This window comes from Anoplopoma fimbria, chromosome 16, assembly GCF_027596085.1.
Source record: "Anoplopoma fimbria isolate UVic2021 breed Golden Eagle Sablefish chromosome 16, Afim_UVic_2022, whole genome shotgun sequence".
Taxonomy (NCBI): Eukaryota; Metazoa; Chordata; class Actinopteri; order Perciformes; family Anoplopomatidae; genus Anoplopoma; species Anoplopoma fimbria.
The window spans coordinates 14,851,469-14,871,128 of record NC_072464.1 but is presented as its reverse complement, the minus strand read 5'-3'; the positions used below and the strand labels follow the sequence as shown (position 1 = coordinate 14,871,128).

Sequence of the window (19,660 nt, the reverse complement as noted above, 5' to 3'; positions counted from 1 at the left end):
CTATGAAGGAACACATATGGAATTATGTGGTAAACAAACAAATGCTCAACAAACCAGAATATGATTTAATTTTACATTCTTCAAAGTAGTTGAATGAGAAGGAGTGTCCAAACTTTTGACTGGTACTGTACATATAATATATTTCATTATGCATTTTTTGGTCAGTAGTAATAAAAACGTGTTGAAACGGATGTTGTTGGTCGTTCGTGTTGTACGTGCTGTTATTGAACTCCTCGAGCAGGCGGGGTTAAAGTCGTAAGACGTGCTGAAGCGAGAGCACAGTTCTTCCGGATGATGCGGGGGAACAAAATAAGCGCTCACTGTCCTCCTCCCTGCGAGCTCTGCTTTGAAAGGGGGCGGAGCCAGGCCCTGGAAACTCCTGCACGCTGACGTCTGCTCCAGTTTTGCAAACAAGGAAGCGACACCTGGATTACCCCGCATTCACCTAACGCACAACTTCATTTTTTACAGTTTTCACCCGGGTTTCTTGTCGTAAACTGGGGGGTCAACATGTGCTCGATGGACCTGGAGAAGCTGAAGATGACGGGAGCTGGTCGAGCCATGGCCGTGCTGACCAGCGGTGGAGATGCACAAGGTGACTTTTACTTCAGCATTCAACATTGTACTACTTCATGTAATAAATGTCAACATAAGCATGAACTTATTGCAATAGTTTGTTTGTGGAGAGGAGTTAATACCATTTTGATTATAAATGATAGTTGCAAAGTGTTTTTAAGACTGGGACGCTAATGGGTCAAAGGTCATGGTTGGGGTTGCATTTACAGTCCATGGTTGCATGCATGCAGTATTTATATTGTATGTGGCCCTAAAGTATCCAACATTTCAGGTACTGTACTTCAGTGCAGTTTGAGGTTCTTGTACTTGAGTAATTCAATTTTCTTCAAGTGAACTCTATATATACAGTACCAGTCAAAAGTTTGGACACACCTTCTCATTAAATGGTTTTTCTTTATTTTTATTTTTATTTTTTTCTACATTGTAGATTAATATTGAAGACATCCAAACTATGAAGAAACACATATGGAATGATGTGGAAAACAAACAAATGCTCAACAAATCAGAATATGTTTTATATTTTAAATTCTTCACTACAACTCAGCTAAATATTGCACTTTTTACCCCATTACCGTTGTATCTATTGATACTGTACTCACATTACTGGTAGCACATACAGTGTCAAGGTCTTTTCAAGGACTCTGGTTACTGTCACCACAGAGCAGGTGGCACCTTTGCCCAATATAACTGATAATGGAGTCATATCCACCACAGTGTTGGATTTCCCCTTGCAGGGTAATTGTGCAACAGCTTGTGTGTAATAAAACGCAAAGGCAAATCTAGTATTTTTATGCAACTATCCTCGACCTAGGGATGAATGCTGCTGTCCGAGCTGTGACCAGAATGGGCATCTATGTGGGGGCCCAGGTCTATCTTATACATGAGGTAAACAAACGTTTTCCATTAATAGGATTATTATACTTTGAATTAAGGTTTTAGGACTTTATTCCTGCTTGACCAGTCCGAATGTTATTTTTCAAATGAACATATCATTTGGAAAATGAATTTTCAGGGATACCAGGGCCTGGTGGATGGGGGAGACAACATCAAACTGGCACACTGGCAAAGTGTGACCAACATCATCCAACAGGTAGCTTAAATATTACCATCAATCTGTGTCTGCAGCAGGGTCCAAAATAGCTATAATAGGCCTTTTTTTTCTCACAGCAGACATTTTGAAATATCATTCTACTAAAAGCACAGGTGTTACAAATAACGTTAACAATGTTTGTTCTACTCAAGCTATGCTATAAGCAGAACCATCAATCATTTTATTATCTAAATCTGTGCTTTTGCTACAGACACATGTCAAAATCTCTTCTGTGAAAAGGCCTATTGTGTCTTATTTTTTATTTATTTTCTGGTCTTTAACTGTTTCTCTCTATTTCTCTTTCTTTTTTATGCTTTTAATAGGAATTTTATTATTTCATCCATTTCCTCTCAACTCTTCTCTCCCTGCCTGTCTTATACTGGTTATAACCTGGTAAGGGGCCTTGCTGCATGTTTTAGCCTTATCAGTTGTAGATGCAGCAAGTTGCACTATTTAGAAAAAGAAATGATACGCAATGCCACTGTCTTCTCTGCATGCAATATTTTTTCTAAAGCAGATCTATTGTTTGTTTTTTGTTGTTGTGCTGAGCTTGCATCATATTATCAAGATATGTCCAAAATCTGTATAATGCTGGTTCCCAACATTTTTTACTTATGACACCATAATACAAAGCTAAACTTGCCATTATTCTCAGGGTTCTACTAAATTAATTTTGAACAGTTCAAAGAAAGAGTGATTTCCCCTCCTCAGTCTGTTTCATTGAAATCATTTTTAGAGAAAAGTCTAAATAAACCCAAGTTATGTATCGGGATATTTATTTATTTTTCTTATTATTTCCTACTCTAATAATTATCTCACAGCAGTTAGGAACCACTGCTGTATAGGGAGTGGATGGCAGTTCACATTCATCAAAGCACAAATATATTTTGAGTGACTACTTGGCTCTGTTTCCAATCCTTGCTGAAATTTAATCGGTTCTGAATCTTCCATCTCAAATATTTTATGTAACTAACAATACCATCAAGAGCCAGATCAAAAAGACATATTTCTGTCACTTAGCATGATATTATTCAGTGACAGATTACAATGTCGTGTTTTGGTTTGTCACATGTTATGTGACGTCTCTGCTGCAGGGTGGGACTGTGATAGGTAGCGCTCGATGCAAGGCCTTCACAACTCGTGAGGGCAGGCTTGCTGCCGCCTTTAACCTGGTGAAGAAAGGCATCACCAACCTGTGTGTGTGTGGCGGAGATGGCAGCCTCACCGGAGCCAACATCTTTCGTAGTGAGTGGAGCGGTCTGCTGGATGAACTTGTAAAGAAAGGTAAAGTGCTCCCATTGTTAAATTATTATTGAGCCTTGAAAAGTACTTATCCCTCATTATGTTCTCATACTGCATAGTGGAAACAATAGGGTAAATAAAGTATCATTCTTTATTGGAAAAAGTCCTTTAAGGCATCATTTAATGGCGCTTTTTATGGTAATAGGATGATTATTTCCTTTTGCTTTTGTGTATATAATAGTAAACTACTAGAATAATCTACAGCAGTGTGTGTTTCTGTATGTGTGTGCTACTTCAGGAAGGATCACAGACACTCTGGCCAAGCAGCATGACCACCTGAACATCGTGGGACTTGTGGGCTCCATCGACAATGACTTCTGCGGCACTGACATGACCATCGGCGCTGACTCAGCGCTGCACCGCATCATGGAGATCATTGATGCTATCATGACCACAGCGCAGAGGTCAGACGCTGTGTGATATTGAACAGTGACAGCACTAAAGCAGCTGGTATTTAATTAAAGTGCTATTTTGACATGATATTCATATGTTCAGTAATTCTTATTAAACAAGTAGATACATAGTACATAGACTATGAAGATATACCACAGTGGTAAATAGATAAATTAAAATCAGTAAAAGATATACTGGTATCTGTTTTGGACAAAATGTGCAACATCAAGACGTTACTTTGGGCTCAGAGAAAAGGTCATGGGCATAGTTTACAAATTTATAGAAAAATGATTGTGTAATATACTGCAGATTAATAAATGGTTAAATTGTTTTGTTCCAGCTCTATATTACACCTAATGTGTATTTGTACCTGCATAGTGTAATAATGGAATGCAATCGTCTACCTCACGTTTTTGTTCTAATTCAACCCACCCACTAAAGCATATTTGGCATTGTATCCATGATCTTGCCTGGACTTGCTCCTTTGGATCGCAGGATGTTGCTTCAATGTGGAAATTTACGGTTTTATCCTTTGTACGCTCCCATACTTGCTGCAAAAAGTTTCAATATAAATGTTGTGTATCTCCTACAGCCACCAGCGCACTTTTGTTCTGGAAGTCATGGGGCGGCACTGTGGGTAAGCAACACTTTAACACAATTTGCTCTCCGTCATACCCTGACACTGAATCAAAAACCTGATTGTACTGTTATTCCAGATATCTGGCCTTGGTGTCAGCCCTGGCGTCCGGAGCGGACTGGGTCTTCATTCCGGAGGCTCCTCCTCAAGAGGGCTGGGAGGATCGCATGTGCAGCCGTCTAGAAGGAGTAAGACATTTCTATTCACAAGAGAAGTTACTCTGTTTTGAAGTAGGATAAATATAGACATGCTTTAGTCTATAAATGCTTTAGTAATAATTACTGAATTGTCTCTCTTAATATACAGTACGTAGAAGCAGGATTGTGCTAACTGATTTATTGTCTAATATGTATGTATCTGTTTAACTCCAGAGCCGCATTAAGGGGTCCAGACTCAACATTATAATCATCGCAGAGGGAGCCATCGACAGAAATGGCAAGCCCATCTCCTCAACCTATGTAAAAGATGTGAGTTTTAAAGATTTAAAGGCTGGTTCTGATTGATGGGTTTCTGTTCTGGATGTAACAGATGCCTGTGATGTTGAAATATAATTCAAATGTTCAACAGGCAAAGGTTGAACTAGCAGAGAGCAGTTCAGTGTTCATAGTTTCCTCTTAAAATGTTTGTAAAGAACTTTTCTCTCAGAGTATTTCTGTTGTGTATGCCCGCTAAATGACAAACTTTTAACACACTGAAATGTTTCCATGTTTTTAAAGCTGGTGGTCAAGAGACTGGGTTATGACACCAGAGTGACAGTCCTCGGCCATGTTCAGCGAGGAGGAACTCCCTCAGCATTTGACAGAATACTGGTGAGCTGGACAACATGCTGATTTTTTTTATACTGCAAAAATGCTGCTCTGACACATGAACAAAATGCTGAGGCCATACATTTATTAATTCAGCAATAGTTTGAACATTAAACTGCATATACTGCAAAACTAAACTACCTCTATGGAGAACACGCCTCTCATTTAGACATCATCATCCCCATAACCAATACACAATATATAACTGATGCGTAGGAGGTGGTTCCCTTCAACAGTCATTATCTATGCATGTGAATGCGCTTGTACAGTATGGACCCTCGTGTGTTTTCAGAGCAGTAAGTTGGGTGTGGAGGCGGTGGTTGCCCTGATGGAGGCCTCTCCTGACACTCCAGCGTGTGCCATCGGCCTGTCAGGTAACCATGCTGTTCGTCTGCCTCTAATGGAGTGTGTGGAGATGGTGAGCCGCTTTCCTCTCCTCTACAATTGTTTTTAATGGACATATTTGGAAACAGTGGGAGGTTGCTGTAATATTTTCGACTGTACCATCATTTGCAGACTAAATTGGTTCAGACCGCCATGAACGAGAAGAGGTTTGATGAGGCTGTCAAACTGCGTGGAGGGTGAGAGCTGAGATGATTTTTTTTTTTTTTTTTTTTTTATGAATAGCAGATGGTTAGAATGTATCATTACATTTAAATGCAAAACTGCCTTGATGTATGTCAACATAGTCTGTTGTGAATATTATCCATTCTTATTCATTTTTATCATGAACTCAATTTTATTTATTGTTTTTTTCTGTGCAAATAATAAACAAGTCCAAGCTCAAAATAAGGATTTTCTTGCAGGAGTTTTGAGAACAACTGGAACATCTACAAGCTTCTTGCCTTCCAGAAGCCCGTCCAGTCTGAGGTTAGTCTATCACTAACATGAAAACACACCTGCACACACACATACGTTAGTAGCCTCAACCTGTTTAAATGTATCATCAATGTTTAATTCAAATTTGTTTATTAATATCTGACTCATGTTCCCTCAGAGCAAGTTCTCCTTGGCTGTTCTGAACGTTGGAGCTCCGGCTGCAGGGATGAATGCAGCGGTGAGGTCCGCGGTGAGGTTAGCGCTAGCTCAAGGACACAAGGTCTACGCCGTCAATGATGGCTTTCAAGGACTCGCCAATGGAAAGGTGAGGGCTTCTACCTCTACATCTTCACCACACTGCATTATATTACAGCAACAAGTAACCTTTATGAGACTGAGAGGACACTGTTCAGTAGTGACACCTGTCTGTCTGCAGGTTGTTGAGATGGAGTGGCACAGTGTGGCGGGATGGACGGGCCAGGGCGGCTCACTGCTGGGGACGAAACGGTGAGGAACAGGACACTTTGATTTCTATAATATGGACATATTTAAGTAATCTTAAGACTATTTTAAAAGTTCAGTCTTGAACTTTCACAAAGTTATGGAGACATTAGACAGATTTTAAAAAAGGCAAAAATTGATGCCATTTGTACCATTTTATTCATTGTCAGAGACTTTTTCCTTCCATTGATTATTATACTTTGTTATGGATCCCTGTCCTGTCCCTGGGTGTACTGGCCATTTAGGGCAATGTAAAAAATATATTAGCAGGTATATACTATACTATATTATTAATCATATAGTGATCAAGTACCTTGATTTGCCAGGTATTTCATTTGTTATGTAAGCCAAAACCACATTTTCTCAATTGATTTTTCGTAAAAGGTACTATATCACAATATTTAATGATATTTAGATATTCCTACCTTTTTAAATATACATAATAATCTATATTGTGATAAAGGATTTGATCAATATTGTGTGTTAACTTCCAAAATCACCAAATGTTACAGTTCCCATAATGCAACCTGCCAACCTACATCTTTCAAATCCAAAGGGCCCGAGTTTGTAAAGCAAATTTTCTGGTAAAAAAAACATGTAGTCTCCAAGCCAGAGATCTGCTCGATGTCACTTGAGTCTTTTAATTAGATTTGACAAACCTTTATTCAGAGCCACAGGATCATTTAAACAACTGTTTTCACAGGCTGTGCAATACATCCTGTACGTCAGAGTGTCTCTTTAAGTGATTTATGATTCATGTCCTATTTCAGAACTCTTCCAGAGAAACACATGGAGAAGATTGTGGAAACCATCACCAAGCTCAACATCTCAGCTCTGCTTGTGATTGGAGGGTTTGAGGTATAAGACACAATCCCCAAAGAACCAGAATCACAGTTCTTGTATATTATTTTATAGCGTCCATGTTACATCAAAGAGGTTTTCTCTCATCTCTTGATGACTTTCAAAGGCATACGCAGGTGTGCTGCAGCTGTTTGAAGCCCGGAGTCGCTATGATGAGCTCTGCATCCCCATGTGTGTGATCCCTGCCACCATCAGCAACAACGTCCCTGGAACTGACTTCAGCCTGGGAGCAGATACGGCTGTCAACGCTGCCATGGAGGTAATGCTGAGCAGATGGCAAATTAACAGTGTGACTTTGATGTTTCAGGATTAACAGGAATAGAGACTGAACCAAGCCAGAAAACATGACGTGTAATATGAGCTGCTGTATTACTGAGGTACTCTTTGAACTCGGTATACCAAATCAAAACAGGGGTGACAGTATTTAGAGCTTTAGTTTTTAATCTTTAAACTTTGAGAGGAAGGAATTTGGGTCAGCACTTTAGTTCACCCCTGTACTTCTATATTAAGCACCACTCCTAGATAAAGCTCATAAACAACACATCAGCACTACTACTGGCGGCTGCATAATGAGCTCCGTAGCTGAGGGTTCATTAGAGGAAAGGGCCTTCAATTGCAAATGTCTCCATTCACACTGCCATCTTGGTTTCTTCCTCAGGGTTGCGACAAGATCAAGCAGTCTGCCACTGGGACCAAGAGACGAGTGTTTGTGGTGGAGACCATGGGAGGGTTCTGTGGATATCTGGCCACCTCCACTGGTATAGCTGTGGGTGCTGATGCAGCTTACATCTTCGAAGAGCCCTTCAACATTCATGACCTGAAGGTAAGACCAAAAGAAAAACCTCTGCTGTTTCTTTTTCTCTTGTCTAAAGTGTTAACAGCTTTCTGCCTCTTTAATGATCTGGCCTTTTTAACAGACTAATGTGGATCATTTGACCGAAAAGATGAAGAAGGACATCCAGCGGGGTCTCGTACTGAGGTGCATAACACTCATTCAGCCATACAGAGAAACTTATGCCACGCAAAAATGAATGTGCATCATCTACGTTACATCTATTAATTGACCACCTTAGTTTAGCGTGTTAGCATGTTGACATTTGCCTAACACAAAGTACTGCCGAGGCTGATGGAAATTGTTTGTAGTTTGCTGGTATTTAGTCATAAACCAAATTATTGATCAGACTGGACTTTTTGACTGGATTATGGCGCCAAATTACACGTCTGAAGATCACCTATTTCAGTAGGATTTATCATCGTTTGTGTATAATTTAATTGCAATTGATCTCAGAGCCACGCCAGAGGTGGATATACTAAAAACCATTTAATTTCAACAAAACAAATTCAAAAGGACATACTGTACAACATATATGGAAGATATCACACTATATGTTTGAAACATTGTCTGATTTAGTGTTTCCTTTGTTGATCATATTCTCTGTCATAACAGGAATGAAAAATGCCATGAGAACTACACTACAGATTTCATCCATAAGCTGTACTCATCAGAGGGGAAGGGCATCTTTGACTGCAGAGTCAATGTGTTGGGTCACCTTCAGCAGGTAAAGAGCCGCCGTACAAGTCATCAACTCTGGATAAACACAACTTAGAATCTTATAAATGTTTTTAATTACAGTTGCAATATAAGTGATACCGTAAAGACACAGTCTCCATATATATATATATTTTTTATATAAACTGCTTGTGTGTTTGTGCTCCAGGGAGGGACACCTTCCCCCTTTGATAGAAATTTTGGCACTAAGTTGGGTGTGAGGGCTGTCCAGTGGATTTCACAGAGACTGACTGAAAACTTCCGTCAAGGTACGGTTACTGTATAAAGTCAAAGTTGACATATAAATTACTCAGAAACCCGAAGTCAAATCACGGCAATGTAATGATCACACCATGATTTTTTTCCCCCCCACCAGGCCGTGTGTTTGCCAACTCACCAGATACAGCATGTGTGCTTGGCCTCAACAGGAAGGTCATCTCATTCAGCCCCGTCACTGAACTGAAGGCTGTGACTGATTTTGAGTAAGCAAAGTCCCATTTTTTGCTAAATAAAAATAGTTAATTATTAATAAGTCTTTATAAAATCTGATTTCATACTTGTTTTTCAGGCACCGGATGCCCCTGGTCCAGTGGTGGTTTAATCTTCGGCCGATGCTAAAAATGTTGGCCAAGTACCAAACCAGCTTCTGTGAATACGTCCCTGGAGAGATTGAACATGTGACTCGACGCTCCATTAGCATTGACTCTGGGTTCTAGACTCTCTAAAACTACAGTATACTCGCTGCACTTTTTGACCCTTAGATGTCCATCCTTTGTTTCTAGGCAGATTATATATTTTTTACCCTCTACTATTCATGTTAACAGGACTGCAGACTATAAAAGCCAGTCAGTTGTCAGTAGCATAGTAGCTATGAATATGTACTTCAAGTATTCATTTATTGAACAAGGAGCAGATTTTGCTATTACTTATGCTATTCCAGCCAAATCACTGCCATAAAAACACAATCAGCTGTGCCCCAAGCTAAAGTGATTTACTAAGGAATATATTATATAAAGCAGATGTATTAGTAGTGGTGTGGACCTTAAGTAAAAGATGTATGTAAAATCCATGTTATCCAGCTAAAAAAAGAGAGCTTCTAAAGTTTTGGAGCCACTCTATAATTTGCACAAAAAATTCAACTCACTTGATGTCCGAATGTGACTGTGACTCATGGGACCAGCGAGAATTTCCTTTTATTTATACACTGTGTAGGAAACACTGCTTCTGTCATTAATTAATGGAAACAAACAGCAATTTAAAAAAAAACCTACTACTGAGTTATTAAACAGTGTAAGAAACTTAACTACTGTACTTACAAGAGAGAAAAAGAGATATGAATGAACGTTGTGTATTATTTTGATAATAATGCTATATCTTCAAATAAATGTCATTCAACAGTTATACTCCTAGAAATATGTTTCTTTAAAATGTGAGAAAAAGAGCTGCTAAACTAAGATAGTAAGTTAAACAGACAGCTGAACACCATTCAACACAATAAAGCCTAAAACCTAACTTAAGATTTATAAAGATGTTAAACCATGAACCCTTAACTAAGATATTTGTCATTAAACACTATCTAAGAACATTACAGAAGAAAATGGGTAACAAACTGGTATTTCAAACGCAATAATTATTTAGCAATTCAGATTTTTTTCTCCAATTCTCAAAAACTGAAGGAAAATGGAAAATCATCCCTGGTGTTTTCGTTGTTAGTTGTCTGAGGGCTTTTGGAGGTAAAGGGAAACTGGAAAGCTTCACTTTGCTCTGGTTGTCCAAACAGGAACTCAGGACCTGCAAAATGATATACATACATACCTGTAGTTCTAAGCAGGTGGTACACATCATAAACATAGAGGGTTTTGATTTGATACATACAGGTTGAAGACTTTGGCTCTGTAGTTTTCTGAAAAGATACAAACGTACAGTAGTTTGGTATTTTGTTCTGGTAGTACTGTATGAAATAAAAAGGGGCTAATATACAAATGCAGTACCTTCTCGTTGAAAAAAGAGCTGGTAAAAGCGAAAGGTGACTCCTGTAAAGAAAAATAGCAGGTCATTTCAAAACTTTGAAACAGATTTTTGTCAAATCACCGATTCCTCGTGCTCACTCCGCACCTCATCCTGTGAAGAGCCCGAGTCGAATCCAAACCCAGAGAAGCCCGGGACGCTAGGCTCAGGGTTCAGGGAGAACAGGAACGCTGGGGATATGGTATCAGAGGTGCCCTGTGGTGGGGAGCTGGCAGGGCTAAAGCTGAAATAGATAAATAACACAGTTCTCAGGGGCTGTCTCGACAGTGATTCTAAGTGTTGGATAAGTTAGATAAAGCCTTACTTAAATGGGAATGTTGGGGTTGAAGGCACAGCTGTCATTTCCACCGGGGTCGACTGAAGAGTTTTGTCTGGTGATGACGACTGAGGAAAAGCAGCGAGTCCCTCATTGACCACCTCGCTTTGTGCCTTATCTTCATCTATAGCTACTTTTTTCTCCACCTCAACCTCCACTGACTGCTCCACAGCTGATGCAATGAATTGCTGTTCATATGCAGAAAACACCTCGAATTTAAATCATTTACAAGAGGAAAAGTTGAAATGTTTAAAGTAGCTTTTACATCATAGACCATAATTATTAAATACACGATACAACAGATTTCCAGTTACATAAATCAATGCTAAATTTACATTTAGAAAATGCAAAGTCTCTTTACAGACACTATGTAATTAGTTGGTCAGAAGAGTTTTCATAAGCAGTCCTACTTTGGTATAAAATAGTTCTCAATGAAAACAGGTCACTGACAGTGAGGTCTTTGGATAATCCTCAGTAATTTGAGATTTATTCCTGAAAGAGACGGTGCTGCTGGTTTTCTCAGATTTGATGTGATGCTGTGAGAGCCATGAAATAGTATTCATGATTTAGTTATTTAAATTCCATAAAGTTGGGACACTTGTAGAGAAAGACTAAGAAAAATGCAACCAGCAGACGCCTAGATAACCTGACTTTTAGTTCCAGAGTCAAGCGTTTTCCATGATGCATCTCGATATCGGGTAGTTTTTTGCGGGTACAAAGTGGCCATTTTATGGACAGTCTAGGTAGAATGAGACAAACATTACCAAGACTTGGTCCTCTTGTCCAGTTTCCTGCTCCTGCTCGTCAGTGTGCATCTCATCTGGTTCTCTTTGCTCTGGAGAAATATCGGTTGATGAGGTTTGATGTAACGTAAACAATCAAACTTGATGTCTGGCGTGTAAAGTGTTAACTGAAACACATTGTAGATATTTTCTCTACTTACCATCCGGCGGCTGACATGACCAGAGCTCATTGTTTTCTTCTCCTGAGGACGGGCTGGTAGTATACTGTACCTCGTTTTCCTCACACATTTCTTCAGTATTTGCCTCTACAGAAGTTTTATGACCATTCTGAAAGATCAATCTTATTAATAACCAAACACTTGGGATACTTTACTTACAACACAGTGGGTAAGATCAATATAGCAGTGTCAGTAACCTCAAACGTAGACATACATCAACATCACATTAGATACATGACCAACACAACAGACATTATTCACATATAACAACAAGATGAAATTCACACAGTATTTACACGATGTATTTAAGCTTGATACAACAGTTTTAAGAGCACTACATCTGTCAGGGCTGGTGAGAAGTGATCAGAGTTCTCATTGCAGTAGATGAAAATCGGGTGATTTAGTGGGGGCAGGGACCTGTAGCGCCTCCTACAAGGCATCAGCTGGAAGAGGTGGTGGGCGAAGGAGAGAATGGTCAGATTTTTCAGTGTATCTGAGTACCTTTGTCTGGTTGAGATGAAGAGAAGAGATGTCAATGGAAGAACTACTTTCCTCCTCTGTCTGGGGATCTAATTGTTCCTCTGGTTCTGCTATGGGCTGCTGGCCAGTAACACTAGGAAGAAAAGTGAATTTTGTCAGAGAGAGAAACTAAGCTTGGCTGGAGGCTATGTGTCAATATTCTTTGATATGTATAAAATTCGCTGAAAGATACTTGTCTGGTAGTTTCTCAGTGGAGGAAGAATCAACGGCTGGACCTGGTCAGACAGACATTTTATTAACTGCATCAAGAGCTGTAAATATTTCAGCTCTACCAGAGCAAGTTATGATGGTATAAAAAGAGTATTACCCGTGAGTTGGTCCAGCTCCTTCTGTTTCATTGTTATTTGATCTTCACAAGCCTTGATCCTAAACTCAATCTCCTCTTTTTCAGCCTGCAGCGTTAGGAGCTTTTGAGCAAGAGTGTTTTGGTAATAATGTTCTTTATGCGACTGGAATATCTTCCTGCAGCTTGCAATTCTCTCGTCATAGACTTCCCTTGTTACGTTACAAATGAAGAACAATTCAGCTTTGTTTATTATTGCCCACAAAAACATATTAAAATGCAATTAAACACCACAGCGAACTGAACCTACATGTCATGGTTGTAGCTGGCTTTTTTGCTCTCCAGTTCTGCTTTCAGGGTCTGCTCATACTGAAGAAGCAGGCTGTTGGTCGTCTTCATGCTAAAGTGACATGGATGAAAAGCAGTCATATATGAATATCAATTCTACTCTGCACTGCCTATGTTAGGTTATATGTCAAACGTGTTGTATGTATTGCCTAGTCATCAAACCTTTTAGCATTTGCTTTATTATGAATCACAGTGCTTTGCTTCACACTGATTTCTTCCTCAAGTTTTCTGATATTTCTGTGGATTGTTTCAATGTACGACTTCTTCTCAGCAGTGTCAACTCTGCAAACTGTTGACAAGAATGTGAGCACTTGATGGACATAAATGACATCAAAATATTAGTTTGTTAGTCTGTTGGACACAGGCAACATTACCTCTAATTTGTTGGTTGATTTCATTCTTCTTTTGGGAAAGCTCTCTTGTTTGAAGAGCTATCAAATACAAAACAGCAGTTATCTTATTTAAATAAACAGAAAAATATTTATATCATGAATATTCCTAGTATAAGCATGGCACATATCTCCTCACCTGGATTATCATAGGTTACCAAGTAGCTAATGTTAGCTGACATTTAACTAGCCTTAAACATTTACATTGCACGTCAAGCAAACATAAACTGACATCAAACTACAGTGTTAACATACAATAAAGTGAATAACTGAACCCACCAGACTGAAAAAGGAGGCTGTCAATGTTTTTGAGTGAGTGTTGGTCGTCCATCTTTACAGCATGAACTCTGGGAGGCTGCTGCTGTCAGTGTTGCCAGATCAGATTTGACAGGTGGACAATCACAACTTAAAAACCCCCCAAATCATAACTTTGTCAGAAACTCGTGTAAAATCATAAGCATATAAAGCCTCATATCTGAATCAAATAACCACAATGAGTAAGCGACTAATGCCAGTCAAATAAATTAATATTAAACAAATTAAATGAGTCAGTCAGCTGATTTTATTATCTGTATTTTTTTTATCTAAAAAAATGACAATTTGTATTGTTTTCACAATACTTTCAAAATACTGCCAAATGTTGACATAAGCAAACCCACATTTTTCCTTCACCAGCCCTTTTATACGGTCTATGCAACCAGCCCAATGCTATTTTACACGCCCAACTCAAGCAAAAAGTAGCCCAATTTTGGCGTAAAACTGCCCAATTTGGCAACACTGGCTGCTGTTGTCATAGCAACGGCCCGTTCACTTTAAAGAAGGCTTTAGATTGTTATTAATAAATAAAAATATAAATAAAATTAATTAATTAATTCTCATTAAAAATCTGTGTTTCATTGCAGTAGCTTTTCGATTTTTTACTGGTGTAACAGCCCTCGAGCTGTTTTGAAAAGTTTTTTTAATTATTAAAAAAAAAAAAAAAAAAAACGACTGGACCGATTTAAGTTGTACCCAATAATAGTATCTAAATATTTGATATCCTATACAGGGTTATGTTTGGTTTTATATATTTTACAAATTAAAATTATATTTTTATTTTAGGAAATATTTTTGTTTTTAATAAAAAGGAAATGTTATGTTATAAAATGTTGTAAATGTTTTTTAAGTATAACTGATTTTTGGCTCACAGATGAGATAGAAACATTCACAATGTCAGTAATGGCTATCAGTATTTACATTACTGTTATCAGAAAACTGTATGCAAGTGTAGAAAAATAACTTTTAGTAAAAGTAGCAACACCACAAATAAGTACTGATTATGCAAAAAGGTATTTTTCAGAATGATATATATTATTTAATTGGATTATAATTATGATGCATTAATGGATGCATTTAATGTTGGAGCTGGTAGAAATTTGTGTCATTTTAATTACTTTATATACAGCTTGCTAGTTAAATGAATACTTTTACTCATAATATAATACACTGGTAAATGCAACATTTTATTTAACAAAAATAATAGAAGTATTATCAGCAAAATTGATCAAAAAAGTAGTCTACTTATCATGCAGCTTGGCCCCTTTTTAAAGTTATATACAGTACCAGTCAAAAGTTTGGACACACCTTCTCATTCAACTACTTTGAAGAATCTAAAATATAAAACATATTCTGGTTTGTTGAGCATTTGTTTGTTTACCACATAATTCCATATGTGTTCCTTCATAGTTTGGATGTCTTCAATATTAATCTACAATGTAGAAAAAAATAAAAATAAAGAAAAACCATGTGTCCAAACTTTTGACTGGTACTGTATGCATAATGTGTAGTTTAATATGTTGATATATAATATTTCACAGACGCATCATGTGTAAATTGCGAAGAATATTTATCTGAGTGGGTTAAGATAAAATAAGATAAAATAATCCTTTATTAGTGACGCAGCGGGGTAATTTACAGGATTACAGCAGCATAGGTTATAGTGCAAACAAGAGACATAGTAAAAGAAAAACAAGTATTATAAATAAGCAATAAAAACAGTAAAGAATCCACAATAACTGAAATATTATATATACAGACAGAAAAACTATTATAACTATAATTGCACAGTGTAATTGTAGTAAATGCATGATGATATATTATTTGTATCTATTTATTTGATTATTTTTTTGTGTGTAGGCCTTTATATTGCTGTTTCCAACGGAGGAGAGATGTGCTTGCTTGTGCTTTTAATAGTGCCACCCATTAATATTTCACATGGCGGCCGTCAGGATCACGGATGGTTGGGGATTGGTGTGACAGAGGTTGGAGGGGCGGGGTTAGTGCTATTCTGGAAATCATTTTGCTTAGCGCATCTGTATCTGCAAATAAACAGGCGCTCTGATGTGTGCGCTCCTGCATTGTGCCACACAAATCCAGTGATTAATCCCACACGGTATAGTTCACATACCCTGCTCATCCAACCTACTGAAGGTAAGATTAAATCTAATTTATATTCTATTTAAAGCGCATGTTTTTCTCCGGCTGGGGGCTGCAGACAAAAGAGCGGACATGGGTGGGATTTAAATGGGAGGGGATCAGCTGTGCGAAGAATGGGATGCTTTGTCAATTCCACCCCCCTCCTATCAAATTATGCATTATTTTGGGTAATCATTCAAATCCATCTATGAATTGTGAAGTTGTTCTGTCGTTATGTGTGTAAAGGCAATGGGATGATGTAAATAGACTGAGCTCGCTGCATCTCCACAGAGCAGCCAATCGGTGGGATGTCATGCTAAAGAGAGACAACCCCCCTATTTGAACGCATCTTATCACGCTTTGTTTGTCATCTATCTAGAGCAATTTAGTCTCTGTCTGTTCAGATGCATAATGCCATTAGATCACTGATAATGGGAGATTTTGTAGATTTTTATCAGTCATCATCATGTGCAGAATCTAGGCCAGGATCAGTGTAAGAAGTGCATTATTGAGACTGTAGAAAAGCAAAGCTGCTATATAATGTTTCTCTCTCTCTGTTTATGTGTGTGTGTGTGTGTGTGTGTGTGTGTGTGTGTGTGTGTGTGTGTGTGTGTGTGTGTGTGTGTGTGTGTGTGTGCTTTAATCAACTTGCTGTCAGCTGGAAATCTTCTTTAGATTGAACACTTACACATAATGGGTGGACATAGCTCAGGACTACACTATTAGTTTCCATAAAATCCATCAAACAGTAGCCCTAGGAGTCAAAGTGTTTACTGTCACAGGTGAGAGCATGGCACAGGTGGAGGAGTCTCAAACAGAGGGAGAGGGAAGCCCCCAGCTGATCTCCTTAAGATCAAACATATCAGGGAACCATGTGGACGATGGAGAAGCGGGGCCTGCTATGAGGAGGAAGAGGAGGAAGAAGAAAGACCCACGTCCGGAGTCCATTATTGTTTACCGCTCTGAAATGGAGAGGGTGCCGGGAGAGGACCAGGGCAGTGAGGAGGGTGCAGAGAGGAGCTCGGAGGAGGGAGCTAAATTCCTCTCCACACCTACAGGCGAAGGTGAGAGGGGCGACCCTGCAAACATAATTACAAAGCTAAAGAAAGCTTTGAGATATTGTCATCAATATGAGACCATGTAAATGATAAGATACCACATTTCTTGCATGCCTGCCTTGTTTTTTTTCCATTTGTCACATATAATTGGCTTATGTTGTATTGTCTCTTACCAGGAGGAGGATGGAGTCTGCCTCCAGACAGCCGCTACGTGACCCTGACAGGCACCATCACCCGGGGGAAGAAGAAGGGCCAGCTGGTGGACATTCACCTCACTTTGACGGAGAAGGAAATCAGGGATCTGGCTAAGTCCAAAGAACGTCTTGATGCAGAGTGCGAGGCGGGGGACGGCGCTAAACGTAACTGCAGCCTAGGTGTGTGCCAGGGCCCCCATGTCGTCCTGTGGAGCCTCTCCTGTGCCCCCGTGATTTTCCTCCTCTCCTTCATCACTTCCTTCTACTACGGCACCTTAACCTGGTACAACGTCTTCCTGGTGTACAACGAGGAGCGGACGTTCTGGCACAAGATCACGATATGCCCCTTCCTCATCATCTTCTACCCCATGCTCATCATGCCCATGGCGCTGTCTCTGGCTCTGTACTCCGCCGTGGTGCAGGTGTCCTGGGCCTTCAGCGAGTGGTGGCAGGACGTGAGAGACCTGGAGAAGGGCTTCTGCGGCTGGGCCTGTGGGAAGCTGGGACTGGAGGACTGTTCGCCCTACAGCATAGTAGAGCTGCTTGACTCGGACACTGTTTGTGGCACTCTGCAGAGCAAGGCCCCCAGTGAACTCGCCCAGACGTCCTCGGTGTGATTTGGGGGGTGTACACCTAAGTCTAAGTGATATGACAAAACATGCTAGATCGTTCAAGTCAGTCACAGAAAAGCCCTTGAAAGATGTTTACCTTTTCTGTCAATGAAAACCTACCAAACACTGCCTGAACTGTCCTGAAATGCTGAACTATTGTGTATGACTTTGTAAAACATTATTGGATTCAGATCACTATAAAGGATTCCTCTTAGCATGGAAATGTTAATGTTGGGCATTACTATTAGATTGTCATTGGTAATAGAGTTATCCTCCAATCACTGACTCCTACTCATGAACTTTTGATACATGTAGGCCTTGGTGCTTCCTGAAAGTGAGGTTTAGATTAACCGATGGTGGACACTGATGCACACATTGTTTGAGGCCAGGATGTCAAACCAAGTTTCACTACATCTGTAAATATCTGTAATTAAGTGTGATCACTGAGCTGTGAAATGACATCAACATGAAGATGCATTTAAAAGGCAACGCTGTCTTGTATATGAAGCCATAGTAAACACTCTGTGAAGTTTGGCTGGATTAACAACTGGAAAAAAGTGGACAACCGCCCCAAGGGCTCCAGATGTGTCAGTTACTTTTTTGGAAATTTGATTTGATTGTGAATATACACCATTAAGCACAATATCGACTGAAACAATATAAGCACCTTAAGATGGGCAATGTTTTGTGAAGCGGCTCTGTGTCAGCATCTAGTATTAAGGAAAAGGTTGACGTTGCTGTATATTTTTCCCATCAAGATTTGTGTGGCTCATTTATGTGTTTTAAATATATTTCAGAGTACATGGAAGTGTAATGCTCTGAGGAATAAGCCACATCAGGCTTTGGATACACAGGAATTACATGTTGGAAGCATTAATCCAGTGTTGATTTTTCATGGAATTTGTTGAATATAAGAAAAAATATAGAGCCTTATCCTTTTAATATCTGTATTATTCTGGATGATATTGTGTTTACATGTTTTATATTCCTGATATGAATCGTGTTTCATCAAGAAGTACACCAGCATATGAGAACTTGTTGGTGTCTGGGCATCCAGGCTGATTATAAGTAAGTGGCCATGTGTTGCTGCTGTGTGTTATTTACTTGATTTCAATATGTAGGTGACAGAGTACATAAAGATGGATCAATATGGGTCCATGGCAGGCTAATCCAGCCATGATTTGAAGCCATAGTCAAGACAAGGTGAATCATTTCTTTGGTGAAGTAACATTTTTTCATTGTCATCTAAGGCACCATCAACACAAATGTTTGTGACATTGGAGTACATATGTTGTTCTCACAATCTTGTTTCACCCATGAGCAAAATGAAGTTCACTGTAATTTGTCACCTGTTATTTCTGTTACATTTCCACACAGTCATATTTTGAATGTTGATTTAATTTATTTTTTAAATATTTAAGTCTAGTACACTTCCTGAAATTGTTCTTGCTAGTTGTTTTATACTTTTGAAGTAAATGTGTTGCAAAAAGCTATCATGCACTGGTTGAAATGCATAGCTGATGGGGCTTGTTTGAGTAGATCAGATTAAATATTTGATCATTCTGATGTTTACGATCAGACCTGACTGGGTGGAGTAATTTCAATGTTGTGTTCATACTGGCAGAGACATGGATCAGTGGTTGTGGATTGAGTCTGTATTCCACATTACATGTTGTGAAACAGGATGCAAATTAAAGAATTACACAAATTAAATAAAGTGTTATGTCAGTACATCAAAACTATGTGAACATTTTTAAATCTACATTATGGAAAATAAAACCAGCAGGTCAATGTTTTTTGGTGTGGTTTATAATGTCTTAGAAAAGCATACATCCCTGCATGGTGCAAAACGATGCAGATGGCTCTCTGGGATTTGGGAGGTCTGATTATTGGCACCCTGGTGTTACACTGGGATGCTTACTGAAGAAAATCCATATGCCCCAA

General features: G+C 39.0%; 3 protein-coding genes across 3 annotated transcripts; 2 read left to right on the top strand and 1 right to left on the bottom strand.

Annotated features, from left to right (window-relative positions):
* Positions 1–361: 361 nt before the first annotated feature.
* Positions 362–9,929, top strand: pfkla (phosphofructokinase, liver a). The gene is made up of 22 exons (XM_054615898.1): positions 362–595; positions 1,388–1,461; positions 1,589–1,666; positions 2,761–2,950; positions 3,207–3,372; positions 3,954–3,998; positions 4,078–4,186; positions 4,370–4,465; positions 4,715–4,807; positions 5,097–5,222; positions 5,321–5,385; positions 5,611–5,674; positions 5,802–5,948; positions 6,060–6,130; positions 6,895–6,982; positions 7,092–7,244; positions 7,644–7,808; positions 7,903–7,964; positions 8,433–8,544; positions 8,704–8,803; positions 8,911–9,016; positions 9,103–9,929. The coding sequence occupies exons 1-22, from the start codon at positions 511–513 to the stop codon at positions 9,248–9,250; spliced, it is 2,343 nt and encodes a 780-aa protein (XP_054471873.1). The 5' UTR covers positions 362–510; the 3' UTR covers positions 9,251–9,929.
* A 268-nt stretch (positions 9,930–10,197) lies between these two features.
* Positions 10,198–13,761, bottom strand: LOC129104932 (protein SIX6OS1). The gene is made up of 14 exons (XM_054615796.1): positions 13,679–13,761; positions 13,385–13,441; positions 13,173–13,299; positions 12,973–13,062; positions 12,687–12,874; positions 12,552–12,594; positions 12,341–12,452; positions 11,822–11,948; positions 11,643–11,713; positions 10,867–11,066; positions 10,650–10,785; positions 10,526–10,567; positions 10,410–10,437; positions 10,198–10,325 (listed from the first exon to the last, which is right to left on the bottom strand). The coding sequence occupies exons 1-14, from the start codon at positions 13,728–13,730 to the stop codon at positions 10,198–10,200; spliced, it is 1,401 nt and encodes a 466-aa protein (XP_054471771.1). The 5' UTR covers positions 13,731–13,761.
* A 2,048-nt stretch (positions 13,762–15,809) lies between these two features.
* On the top strand, positions 15,810–17,983 carry tmem169b (transmembrane protein 169b). The gene is made up of 3 exons (XM_054615936.1): positions 15,810–15,868; positions 16,636–16,917; positions 17,088–17,983. The coding sequence occupies exons 2-3, from the start codon at positions 16,644–16,646 to the stop codon at positions 17,720–17,722; spliced, it is 909 nt and encodes a 302-aa protein (XP_054471911.1). The 5' UTR covers positions 15,810–15,868; positions 16,636–16,643; the 3' UTR covers positions 17,723–17,983.
* The last annotated feature ends 1,677 nt before the right edge of the window (positions 17,984–19,660 follow it).

Bases quoted from the DNA above. Each gene is read 5' to 3' on its own strand.
- pfkla (XM_054615898.1), top strand. From the start codon at position 511: ATGTGCTCGATGGACCTGGAGAAGCTGAAGATGACGGGAGCTGGTCGA. The intron at 8,545-8,703 runs GTAAAGAGCCGC...TTTGTGCTCCAG, and splicing joins TGTTGGGTCACCTTCAGCAG to GGAGGGACACCTTCCCCCTT. The intron at 8,804-8,910 runs GTACGGTTACTG...CCCCCCCACCAG, and splicing joins GACTGAAAACTTCCGTCAAG to GCCGTGTGTTTGCCAACTCA.
- LOC129104932 (XM_054615796.1), bottom strand. From the start codon at position 13,730: ATGGACGACCAACACTCACTCAAAAACATTGACAGCCTCCTTTTTCAG. The intron at 13,442-13,678 runs GTGGGTTCAGTT...TGTATTTGATAG, and splicing joins CAGCCTCCTTTTTCAGTCTG to CTCTTCAAACAAGAGAGCTT. The intron at 12,453-12,551 runs GTATCTTTCAGC...TTTTCTTCCTAG, and splicing joins ACTGAGAAACTACCAGACAA to TGTTACTGGCCAGCAGCCCA.
- tmem169b (XM_054615936.1), top strand. From the start codon at position 16,644: ATGGCACAGGTGGAGGAGTCTCAAACAGAGGGAGAGGGAAGCCCCCAG. The intron at 16,918-17,087 runs GTGAGAGGGGCG...GTCTCTTACCAG, and splicing joins CTCCACACCTACAGGCGAAG to GAGGAGGATGGAGTCTGCCT.